Consider the following 13,260-nt stretch of genomic DNA (forward strand, 5'->3'; position numbering starts at 1 on the left):
CTTCTTACAAAAACAAGTATTGATGAAGTCAATCTCTCCTCCACTTCTAAAAAAAAAAAACAGGAGTTTATTGTGTTACATTGTGTTGTGAATTATATTCTGTGAGTGGCGAGGCAGACATAAGGCTACCAGCCAGCTACGCATTGAGAGTGTGTGGAGTCGGGAACTGTCCCATATTTGTGTGGTGCTAAAACGTTCTAATTTGTACACACGTAGAGATTATGTTCCCCCTCCCCACGTGAGAATACGACTTGTTGCCAAGTTTACTTTACCTAGATTGCCTAGCTCACACGAAAATGGCTAATGTAGGCCTAACCGGAGAAATAAAAAGAAAGTGTATGATAAGCGAATAGGCTACAACACCTTCGTGGAGTCAGGTGCTGCACAAGTGAAATCCCCAGTTTGGAAGGACAACAACACAGTAGATGGATACACAGGCTGCACAAAGTGCATAATTCAGTTCATTATCAGTTCATTATTACAAGACTTTAGGCTTTCGTTCATTAGACCATACGCAGGCCATATAAAGTGTAAACCAGTGCGGCTGGTAAGTTTGATTCTACTAAATAAATGTAGCCTATTTTTGCAGCCTATATTCCCCTCAAACTCAACTTTGGACCTCGAAGTCAGTTCCACTGCATTTTTTCATTGTTCCCCTCTAATCAGGGACTGATTTAGACCTGGGAAACCAGGTGTGTGCAATTAATTGTCAGGTAGAACAGAAAACCAGCAGGCTCCGGACCTCGTAGGTTAAGAGTTGAGTACCCCTGTATTCGATTCTGGTAATTCCCTCCCTATAGCTCTCGTAACTTGAGTGCGCTTTGAATAGAATTCAAAGTGCCCTGCATTATAAATATTTTCTGATGTTCCATATTTTATTTGCGTGGCGCAATGATTTTGTCTTGGCGCAGCGGCACAGCTAAATTACTGCAGTGTAAGCACTGCCTCTTGTTATGATATGTTGGTGTCACTCTGAAAAAAAGAGATACAGGGCATGCTCTGCTTTCCCCATCAAATAAGATAAAGCATTGCATACAGTTGGAGTCCGTCTGCAATTTATTCGGCCCCAATCTATGGTCATAAACCAGTTACATAAACCAGATGGTGGTATAAATTCATCTATTGCGTAACTGTAAAGGATACTTCTCTTTAGGTGATGCAGCTGAGAATCAGAATCAATATCTGTGTGCTGTAGCTTAATGCACTATTTATCTTTCTCTCTCTGTCTTCCTACCTCTCTCTTATTCTCTATCTCACTCCTTCCCTCCGTCTCTCTCTCTAACACCCCTCTCGCTGACTTCTCTCTCTCTTTCATGCTCCCCTCTTTCTCCCTGTTCCTTCCCCCTCAGGCTCCCTGAAGAAACTAACCGCCCTAAAAGTGGACGAGAACCAGCTCATGTATCTGCCAGACTCCGTCGGAGGGTGAGTACAATTAAAGCCATAGGTTTTAAACAACTAAACCCACCCTGATTGGTTTGCATTGATCATCTTGGTCATCCAGACATATCACAGAACACTGCAGTACACCAATGTAGGGCTAGGTTTGATTAATTGACCTGTTTCTACAAACGCGCCAGATATGAGACGATTGATGGTTGTGATTGAGGCGTTAGTCCCAATTATATAGGTGAGTGATCTAAGCCTGGCTCCTCCATTGTGAATGGAGACAATGGTAATCCTGACGTGAGGAACCTCCGAATACCGTATTGACAGATTAAAGCCCCTGTTTAATTCTGCTTGGCCAACACTCATTGATTTATGACAGGTGAGGAGGCCAGCTATTGGTTATTGACTGCTGCTGCCAGGGGTGTAATCATTAGCCAAACAGTTTTGCCACTAAAACAAGTGTTTATTGGAAAAATGTGGGTAGGTCCCTCCCCGTTCTGTTTTGTTCCTTTTAAGAAATGTTTTGCATCAGAATTGGAGTATTGATTATGCCCCTGGTAACACAGTCAATACAGGCGGGGGTTAACACTTGATCTCTGACCTCTCACTATAGATGTGATCATTCATATGGAGCGACAAATTCATTTTAATCCACCAACATCTTTTGTGTGGTAGCCAACTAGCATTTCAAGATTGACTGTTTTAAAATGGCCACTTGGTTTATGCTTTATCTATGTTTTAAGTTTGATAGAGTTATAATTTTATAATTTTTCCTTTCTGGTCCATTTTAGTTGTTTTTGTTTTTTGTTTCCAAACATTGCCAATTACCCTGTATGTTAACTTATATTTCCTGGTCCCAGATTAGGAAAAGCTTCTGGGCAGGATTATGAATGTGATTTCAAGGGGAACTGTGGTTTTATCCCAAACCAGGATTGTAAAGCATACTGATTAAATGTATTTAATCATCTTGCATTTCATTACATTTGCTTTACATTTTGACCAATATCGTCGTCGGTTACCTACGCTCTTGTTTGTCCCTGGTCTTGACTTCTGAGAAGCGGACTCAGATTCCTCTCTTTACTCAGTTGATATTGAGCATAGATTGGCAACAGCCGACCCGCGCTCCAAAACCGTCCAGCAAGTGTTTTTTAAAGTTTTTTTTTTAAGTTTTTTGTAAAAAAAATCTATAATTAGGACTGTAAAATCAGCTGAACATGTATTTAATTTAGGAAATAGGTTCCCAAATCCAAGTATTCCCACAAATAAAGAAATATACACTACATGACCAAAAGTATGTGGACACTGCTCGTCGAATATCTCATTCCAAAATTCTGAACATTAATATGGAGTTGGTTCCCCCCTTTGCTGCTATGTCAGCCTTCACTCTTTTCGGAAGGCTTTCCACTAGATGTTGCAACATTACTGCGGGCACTTGCTTCCATTCAGCCACAAGAGCATTAGTGAGGTCGGGCACTGATGTTGGGTGATTAGGCCTGGCTCGCAGTCGGCGTTTCAATTTATACCAAAGTTGTTCGATGGGGTTGAAGTCAGAGCTCTATGCAGGCCAGTCAAGTTCTTCCACATTGATCTTGACAAACCATTTCTGTAAAGACCTTGCTTTGTGCATGGGGGCATTGTCATGCTGAAACAGGAAAGGGCCTTCCCCAAACTGTTGCCACAAAGTTGGAAGCACAGAATTATCTAGAATGTCATTGCATACTGTTGTGTTAAGATTTCCCTTCACTGGAACTAAGGGGCATTAGCCCGAACCATAAAAAACAGCCCCAGACCATTATTCCTCCTCCACCAAACTTTACTTTTGCCGTTATGCATTCAGGCAGGTAGCATTCTCCTCGCATCCGCCAAACCCAGATTCGTCCGTCAGACTGCCAGATGGTGAAGCGTGATTCATCACTCCAGAGAACGCGTTTCCACTGCTCCAGAGCCCAATGTCGATGAGCTTTACATCCCTCCAGCCGACTCTTGGCATTGCGCATGGTGATCTTAAGCTTGTGTGTGGCTGGTCTGCCATGGAAACCCATTTCATTAAGCTCCCAACGAACAGTTCTTGTGCTGACGTTGCTTCCAGAGACAATTTGGAAGTCAGTAGTGAGTGTTGCAACCGAGGACAAAAGGCAGTCCCGTTCTGTGAGCTTGTGTGGCCTACCACTTCACGGCTGAGCTGTTGTTGCTCCTAGACGTTTCCACTTCACAATAACAGCACTTACAGTTGCCCGGGGCAGTTCTAGCAGGGCAGATATTTGACGAACAGACTCATCCTATGACGGCGCCACGTTGAAAGTCACTGAGCTCTTCAGTAAGGCCAATGTTTGTCTATGGAGATTGCATAGCTGTGTGCTCAATTTTATACACCTGTCAGCAACGGGTGTGGCTGAAACAGCCGAATCTACTCATTTGAAGTGGTGTCCACATATGTTTGTATATATTGTGTATATTTTTAGCTGTTTTATTCTAGAAACAATCAGTTTTCGCTGTAGTAATGGTGCAACCATGACAGTAACAAATCTGATCTCACTTTTATCTTTAGGGCACTTAAAAACAACGGTACAAAGCCTATTCATTACAAAAATTATTATCTGGGTGATTATTTTTCTAGGAGCACGGTGCTCCCAAAGTATAATGTAAGGGCGCACAGAAAAATATTTAGTAGCATATGTGACCAAAATGGTCGCACTTTAGAGCCCTGTCTGCAGTTGATAAAAACTATTCTAACTGACCTTGGCCAGCCATTTAAGTTAATGTTGGAATTTTTTATGATGTGAATATAGGCCTGGGCCCGAATTCACAAAGCATCTCAGAGTAGGAGTGCCGATCTAGGATCAGATTCCCTTGTCCATATAATTGTATTCATTATGATCTAAAAGGCTAAACTGATGCTAGATCAGCACTCCTTCTCTGAGATGTCAATATGGCCCTGATCTTGTCTGTTGTTGCTCCATCTAAGAGGATATTGGGTATCATTGTACCTGTCCTTATTTTAACACCAGAGCTCCCATTGGATTCCAGGAGGGAAAACTCTGGCTCAACTCCATCTTAAATTCAGGTCCACATGAATAATTTATGCACAGTATGTATTTTTAAATGAATGCTGGAATAGCAACCCTAGATATATTCAGAGAATGCTGACTTGCATATTCCTGAGCCAAACTCCAAACAGAATAATGAGAACCAGATCTGGAAGAGTCTCAGATGTAGAGTAACCTCTATTCTCCAGCGAGTATCTTTCACTCTTTTTTCCCCTTCTTTTTTTCTTCATAAAGGGTCATGTGCAGTCCTAGACGATATTGGAACCTGACAGTTAGTCAGAAGATTCCTCGGAATGTTGGCTAGTTTGAGCAGGAAAAATACCTTTTTAGGACTTCCATCTTCCCCCACTCGCCCCTTGCGAAAAAACGCCTCTGGAATCAATGAGACATAAACTCTGTTTAGTTGTCCTAAATGAAAAGCCCTCCTCCTCTTTTTCCCCTGTTTCTTCCTCCTCTTTTTTCTCTATAGGCTGGCAGCCCTGGATGAGCTGGACTGTAGTTTTAACGAGATCGAGGCTCTGCCCTCCTCCATTGGACAGTGTGTCAGCATACGCACTTTTGCCGCTGACCACAACTTCCTCACACAGCTGCCCCCAGAGGTGAGCATGGGGGTCAAACACTGTGTGTGTGTCAGTGGGTGTTGGTGTTATTGTGTGCACGCTGTGCTAATGTGTGCTTATTTATAAAACATGAATGCGTGTGTGTGTGTGCGTGCGTGGGTGCGCATACGGCAATTTATTGTGTCCAACCTCAGCTGTGTGCTGATGTCTCCTGGTCTCGCTCTCTTTCTCTCTCTCTCCTCCCCACATCACCCAGATGGGCAGCTGGAAGAGTGCCACTGTGCTGTTCCTGCACTCCAACAAGCTGGAGTCTCTACCTGAGGAGATGGGAGACATGACCAAGCTCAAGGTCATCAATCTCAGCGACAACAAGTGAGTCTAGCCTCCGCCTTTCTCTCCCCCAAGTCTCAGCCCCGTGACAGTCCAGTCAGATTGTTGATGCAATCTGAAGAGCAGCCAGACAGGCAGGAGACCAGATTTGATGGTGCCTCTTTAATTTACAAAGTTTAGCTTCATCGCACAGTCTTATGATTAGTTTGGGGCAACTCATCCGTCTCACTCCCCTATTTTGCCCCTGTCTCTCCCCCTTTTACTCCTGTTTTGCCCCCTGTCTCACCCCCGTCACCCCCATCTCCACCCTGCTACACCCTTATCCCAGATAATACAGGGGAACATGAATCACCATAACACAGGGGTAACAAATTTGTAGAGGCATTGTTGAAAATATTGCCATATACTGTAGGTTGCAAGTTAATCTGTAGTACTATCAGCATAAGGTAACAGATTTGTCAGAGTTGAATGAAGAGTCACATACACTGCAGGAGAGGCTATGCCCGTCCTCTCTTTCTCTTGCTCTCTCTCTCTCCAAACTTGACAGCATCACATAGTGTTTCCCCTATATTAATTTAGCAGATGCCCCCAAGTCCTAAAATTAACACCAGCCACCTGCCAAATGCAGGTAGATTTTGGCAAGATGGTAAGATGTCTATTTTACCAGCCAAGTTGGTGGGTGGTCAGGGCTCCACAGTGCGAACATTTAACTCACATTTGTGAATAAAAATAGTCAAGTATGATCACATTTATAGTAAAATAAATGCTGCAGTAGCAGCTTTCAAAGTTTTCTGCCATTTTGTTTCATAGCTGGTAAATTAATCTCACAATGTCAAAGAACTACAAATCCTATATTGTCTATTCCGACTCGCGCTGCAACACTGCCTGTCTAGGGGCTGTGTACACGTGAATAGCTGAGTGAAAGATCATTTTTAGAAGCGCTGCGCAGTCATGAAAGTTGGTCTAATTTACTTGAAACGAAAGTCTACTTAAGTGGAACTTTGTCCTTGTGTTTCTTGACTATTTACATTGTTTTGTTCACAAGCTAGGTTGTTTTTCAATGTTTGAGTTTCAACTGCTAGGAAAGAGGAGACATCGCTTCTACTACATGCTGACTAGACCGGGCATGCTCGTGCGCCATCGCGCACATGTTGATGACTTTGTCCATCCACACCAGACGTGCAGGTTGAAATATAATATAACTCTGAACCACCTACGGTGGGGAGAACAAGTATTTGATACACTGCCGATTTTGCAGGTTTTCCTACTTACAAAGCATGCAGAGGTCTGTAATTTTTATCATAGGTACACTTCAGTCAGTGAGAGACTGACGGAATCTAAAACAAAAATCCAGAAAATCACATTGTATGATTTTTAAGTAATTAATTTGCATTTTATTGCATGGCATAAGTATTTGATCACCGACCAACCAGTAAGAATTCCAGCTCTCACAGACCTGTTCGTTTTTCTTTAAGAAGCCCTCCTGTTCTCCACTCATTACCTGTATTAACTGCACCTGTCCACACACTCAATCAAACAGACTCCAACCTCTCCACAATGGCCAAGACCAGAGAGCTGTGTAAGGACATCAGGGATAAAATTGTAGACCTGCACAAGGCTGGGATGGGCTACAGGACAATAGGCAAGCAGCTTGGTGAGAAGGCAACAACTGTTGGCACAATTATAAAAAAATGGAACAAGTTCAAGATGACGGTCAATCACCCTCGGTCTGGGGCTCCATGCAAGATCTCACCTCGTGGGGCATCAATGATCATGAGGAAGGTGAGGGATCAGCCCAGAACTACACGGCAGGACCTGGTCAATGACCTGAAGAGAGCTGGGACCACAGTCTCAAAGAAAACCATTAGTAACACACTACGCCGTCATGGATTAAAATCCTGCAGCGCACGCAAGGTCCCCCTGCTCAAGCCAGCGCATGTCCAGGCCCGGCTGAAGTTTGCCAATGACCATCTGGATGATCCAGAGGAGGAATGGGAGAAGGTCATGTGGTCTGATGAGACAAAAATAGAGCTTTTTGGTCTAAACTCCACTCGCCGTGTTTGGAGGAAGAAGAAGGATGAGTATAACCCCAAGAACACCATCCCAACCGTGAAGCATGGAGGTGGAAACATCATTCTTTGGGGATGCTTTTCTGCAAAGGGGACAGGACGACTGCACCGTATTGAGGGGAGGATGGATGGGGCCATGTATCGCGAGATCTTGGCCAACAACCTCCTTCCCTCAGTAAGAGCATTGAAGATGGGTCGTGGCTGGGTCTTCCAGCATGACAACGACCCGAAACACACAGCCAGGGCAACTAAGGAGTGGCTCCGTAAGAAGCATCTCAAGGTCCTGGAGTGGCCTAGCCAGTCTCCAGACCTGAACCCAATAGAAAATCTTTGGAGGGAGCTGAAAGTCCGTATTGCCCAGCAACAGCCCCGAAACCTGAAGGATCTGGAGAAGGTCTGTATGGCGGAGTGGGCCAAAATCCCTGCTGCAGTGTGTGTAAACCTGGTCAAGAACTACAGGAAACGTATGATCTCTGTCATTGCAAACAAAGGTTTCTGTACCAAATATTAAGTTCTGCTTTTCTGATGTATCAAATACTTATGTCATGCAATAAAATGCAAATTAATTACTTAAAAATCATACAATGTGATTTTCTGGATTTTTGTTTTAGATTCCGTCTCTCACAGTTGAAGTGTACCTATGATAAAAATTACAGACCTCTACATGCTTTGTAAGTAGGAAAACCTGCAAAATCGGCAGTGTATCAAATACTTGTTCTCCCCACTGTATATTAATTTGGGGACAGGTATAAACGCATGAAACATTCATGGCTCAAGCATTATGTGCGCGAGCGTTGCAAAATAAATGTACACGGTCATGTTATTCAATAATTTCATCCAAACTGCTCTTTGCGCATTAACGAGCGTCTGCGTAGCCAGGCACTAAAATAGAACATGGTTCTATTTTTTACGCTTGATGCGCTGCAAGTCCCGCCTCTCCCATCTCCTTATTGGTTATTAGGAGCATATACTGAGCTGAACTGAGGTCCACACTCCAGTCGGTGGTGATAATGCACTTTAAAGTTGGTTGCCAACCGCCATATAAAGTCAGAAAAAAAGTAAACTGATGGAGGAGAGATTACTAGAAACTAACTAGGTTTACCCTTTTTTCTCTGTGGGTTAATTGTCAGACTAGAGGACCTTGTGCATTTCAGGACAAATTTGCTAGCAACAGGAAGCTAGCTAAATGGCCATGAATATTTAATGCATTTCGACCTGTCCCCAAATTAATATAGTATGTTCAGAGTTTGTTTTGATATTTCAACCTGCATGTCCTGATCTCGTCTGGTGTGGGTGGACAAAATCAACATGCACACGATGGCGTACCGCATAGCCGCCTAGTCAGCATGTCAGTCTCACAGGCACAAAGTTGTTTCAAGTTGCGTTACCACGGTAACCCCTCCCCCCCTTAAAGGGGCAGGTGAACATTTCTGTCTCATCTTTGATATTTTGACCTCACAAAAAATGAAATGAATCAATATACTGTAGCACATCACTTATTACTAGTAATACAATTATTGTTTTAGGAACATTAGCATGCTCATCTGTAGTTTTAGCAAAATATAACAATTTTTAAATCTACCTGCCACAGTGGCTGGTGGACCAAAAAGTAAATGTTATGTCCTGGACGCCGCTGCTAAATTGTTACTGCCAATCCCAAAAATAAGTCTAAAACCTGATATAAAGTATATCGAAAAGATAATGGAGCAATATATTTTCATAATTTAGAACTAAGAACCACCAAAATATAAACTAGACAGTAAGGAAGAATAAAACATATAGAACAGGATCACTGCATTAACCATGGCTAAATGTGTAGAATTGCAGGAAATTTGCTTTAAAACTGCGCCAGAAAGAATTCCTGGGGGAAACACTGCTAACCCAATCTTTAATCGACACAACTCTTTTTCTTGCTTATCGCCGTAAACATCAGTCAATTCAATATGATTAATTATTTCTGGTGTTCTCAGAGCATTTCATTAGAGCGCTCAAGTAGTCGACAGACTAGTTTAATACAGTAGTTAAAATGGCAGCAGTCTCCCAGCTGCTCCCTTTGTTGTGCAAAGCCACGCTACCGTTGCCACATGTGCCTTGTAAAACATGTCCATCCAGCTTATTGGAACCAGCGCTGGCACCAGAGCAATCTCCCTCTGCTGCGCCCGCCACCAAAGTGGATTATATAAGGCACTAAAAACACACACACACACGGGCCGTGTGTGTCAACAATAGAGGAAAACAATGTCAGAATCAGAATGCATTCCCCCACCTTGCGCATGAACACACATTCACACACTTACACACACACTCCCTGAGATCGTGAAAGTTAATCATTGGTGCATAATGATACAGGAATTAAAGCCTAAGTTTGGACCAGGAAGATTAAGTGGATTGATTTAAGACACTCACAAAACCCCAATTCATTCCTGATGGAGGTTATTTCCAGGGTTTTTTCCAGGCAGGGCCCTAGAAAGAGACACAGTGGCCATGGCCTCTCCACTCGCTAACAGAAGCACTAAATAGTTTTTACCATGACTCGGCAGTAACCCTGCAGCCTGCTGTAATTAAGTTCCCATCCTCCAGTTTTTATAGAGAGGAAGAGACCCGTTTATTACCCTGGGACCACTCGTTTTGCACTCTCCACTTTGGCGTTGGAGACACAACACCTGTTTCCTACCTGTTCAATATGTACTGTAGGCTTATCTGATTCTCTGTGCGCTTTAGAAAGTTATCCTATAGATGTTAGACATGATACTCAAAGATTTGGGCCATTCTTAATATCAGACAGCAGTATCTCTCAAATAAAGTGTGGTTAAAGTCATTATGGATACAGAAACATGGTCATGTGCATAACTTTTATTTGTCAGTTGAGATCTGTCCCATATCTTTCTGAGGTCGGTAATGTGCTTCATGACTTTTACTATAATGCTTTTCTCTGTGTTTCTCTGTCCAGATTGAGGAACCTTCCCAACAGCTTCACCAAGCTTAACCAGATGACTGCTATGTGGCTGTCTGAGAACCAGGTGTGTACACAGCCTCTTGGCTTTCACTATGGGGCTTTCAGGGCTTTATTCTGTTTTTCATACAGGCTTATTTCTTTACTGGTAGGGAAATCTCTTCAGTGAGTGTGGTTACATGCACACAATAATGTGATTATTGTGGCTAGTCAGATTAATATAATAGTTTGATTAAAACGTTTACATGCTTTGCAAGAAGAACAATTCCCCTAATAATTCTGTTCAAATCAGGGTACCTGATGGCAATTTAAAAATGCAGAAAATCACCAACCAAAACAAACGTTCTACCACAGTGAACATTTTATTTTTGGGAAGGATATTTTATTCTTAGTTCAAACATATAAAGTTTGTATGTGAAAACAACTTCTACCTTCAGTTGTTCTGAACACACTTTACTCGTGCTAAAGAGGGAGGCTCGTTCGACTGCTGCTAGCACATGCACAGATCAAATACACAGCTGGAACGCCGATTAACGTGTTTACATGTCCTAATTTGAAAGATTGTTCAGAAAACCAGGTGTTTTAATCGGCGAATGCTTACTTCGATTTAGACCTTAACGCTGATTTAAGATAAGCAGAGTAAGGTGTTTACATGACTATTGCATAATCTGTCTACTGCCATAATCAGTTTAATATCTAATTATTAGTCTGCATGTAAACTTACTCATTGTTTGTATGGAGCGTCGAGGTGCTTGTTGTTTTATGACCCTCTTATTTCAAAATCCTCCCTCGAGTGTCATCAGAATGGTATGAGTGGGAGGGAGAGCTGTAATTGAGTATCTGACACACACACACATACACACACACACACACACACACACACGAGTGGCCACTGAGCTGCTCTCAAACGTGTGGACGGCAGTGCACTTCCTTGTCTCTCCGCTCCTCAAATGGTGTAATGAAACATTTGGCACATTTGGCACCCCTACAGTAACTGTTTCTCGGGGGTTCGAGAGCGGCAAAGTGTAGTTGTGCAACCAGCAGCTCCCGACAGCCAGCCTCAGACTAATCCCATTGGACACAGTACAACCTGTCAAAACACAGCTTAAACCCAATAAAACACTTCCACGGTATCTAATTCCACACACCATATCGCATGGAGGGCCTTTCTCCAAAGCCCCAAGCTAACAGCCATTGACCACTCACTGTGCTGAGAGGATTTGACCAGAGACTGGAGAGAGAGAGGCTCCCCTTAAAACAAAGAGATATGTTTTGATTGAATATAGGTTGGATGGACACGTTAGTCCAGCAGTCCACTTTTTCAGAAGAGTTGATGTTTTAATTGCAGCCCTGGGCCCCTATTCACAAAGCGTTGGAGTAGTAAGGGTGCTGATCTAGCATCATTTGTGCCTTTCTAATCATAATCAGTAAGAAAGGAGAGACCTGATCCTAGATCAGCACACTTTGTGATTACAGGCCCAGTTCTTCCCCAGTGGGTTTTAATTAGGAGGTTGTGGTAATGATGTGAACGGGGGGTTAGCTCCTGCCAGCTGGGTCCTTATTGATTGTTATCTACTGTGGTTTAATTGCCCAACAAAGTCAGAAACACACACACACACACTACAGAGTTTAATAATCAACCCGGATGTCTCTGGTTGAGGTCAGCCACGCTGAGGAAGGCCTACTTTTCCCTCCTCCAGGGAAATAGAGCTCTGATCATCTCCTAATGCTACTGTCCAAAGCCCTTAGTGTACCTGGAAACCAAATTAAATGGATGATTTCCACCAGTGAATATGTAGACCTATTCATGAAAGATTACCTTGGACTGTTCTCTCCCTTGCTTATTTGACAAACTATTATTTGTCAAGACATTTTCATGACAGTTTTCAAAAGCCATCGGGATATTCAACATGTATTATTATACCACTGTCTTATGTTCTCTCTCTCCCCTCCGCCACAGTCGAAGCCCCTCATCCCTCTGCAGAAGGAGGAGGATCCAGAGACCCACAAGACGGTTCTCACCAACTACATGTTCCCCCAGCAGACCAGGACAGAGGACTGTGAGTACTAGACAATCTGGAGTTTTAAACTAATACAAAGACCTACTATCTATGGGCTAGGTCCTGTTCTAACACCTTTACAATACATCTCTCCTTGTGGTGATCACTGATCTATATAGTATGTGTTTAGATACACAAATGTCATGTTTCCCCTCCTATTTCATTAGTCTTTCTATGGCAGATCAGGGATCATTGAAATAACTGGGCCACCATCGAGGTCGGTCACATCCTACTAAATTCCAGGCTGACTGTGTTGTTTCAGTGCCGAACTTCCAGTGTAATCGCTACCACAATGATCATATTTCATTATCTGCTTCTCATTCTTTATCTTCCTCCAATCATAAATTTGATCATGTGATTCCGGCAACCAGGAAGTGATTGTCTTGGATGGTTGTTGTGTTGGCCACATTATCTCCTTTATCTGAGCAGGAGGAGGGGGGGTAGAAACACAATCCGTTACCCCTCCTTCTCTACATATGTTACCTTGGGCACTAGGTTTACTATTACATCGGTTAGCATGGCTGCTCCCTCTTCCTCTCTCTCTGACCTCCTGTTGGGAGAGGATACTGCATCTTACAGGTGCTAGGCCTTGGAGGGGAAATTGTGAATCTTTTATCAATTCACTGCTATTGCGTCCCAATTTGTTTTTGGGGCACCCGCCAGATCTAGCCAGCCCCTTAATTGGAATGTCGGTGCTTTGAACATTTTGGGCCTGAAACAAGCTCTCATTGTTTGCCGGGAACAGGGGCAAATCTCCAAAATTGAAACTAAATGGATTCAGGAGGGGGTGAGATTAAATAGTCTTAACCTGTTTCCTAGCAACACAACTTTTGTACTGCTCTGAAGTGGAATCTT

General features: G+C 43.0%; 1 protein-coding gene across 1 annotated transcript in view; it reads left to right on the forward strand.

Annotated features, from left to right (window-relative positions):
• Window positions 1–13,260, forward strand: part of LOC120025667 (erbin-like) — a 125,686-nt gene that overhangs the window by 92,339 nt on the left and 20,087 nt on the right. The window contains exons 11-15 of the mRNA XM_038970218.1: window positions 1,350–1,422; window positions 4,903–5,032; window positions 5,250–5,365; window positions 10,343–10,412; window positions 12,306–12,405. Coding sequence (XP_038826146.1) covers window positions 1,350–1,422; window positions 4,903–5,032; window positions 5,250–5,365; window positions 10,343–10,412; window positions 12,306–12,405 — 489 coding nt within the window. The remainder of the gene's footprint in view (window positions 1–1,349; window positions 1,423–4,902; window positions 5,033–5,249; window positions 5,366–10,342; window positions 10,413–12,305; window positions 12,406–13,260) is intronic.

The sequence above is a fragment of the Salvelinus namaycush genome, chromosome 31 (assembly GCF_016432855.1).
Source record: "Salvelinus namaycush isolate Seneca chromosome 31, SaNama_1.0, whole genome shotgun sequence".
NCBI classification, from domain to species: domain Eukaryota; kingdom Metazoa; phylum Chordata; class Actinopteri; order Salmoniformes; family Salmonidae; genus Salvelinus; species Salvelinus namaycush.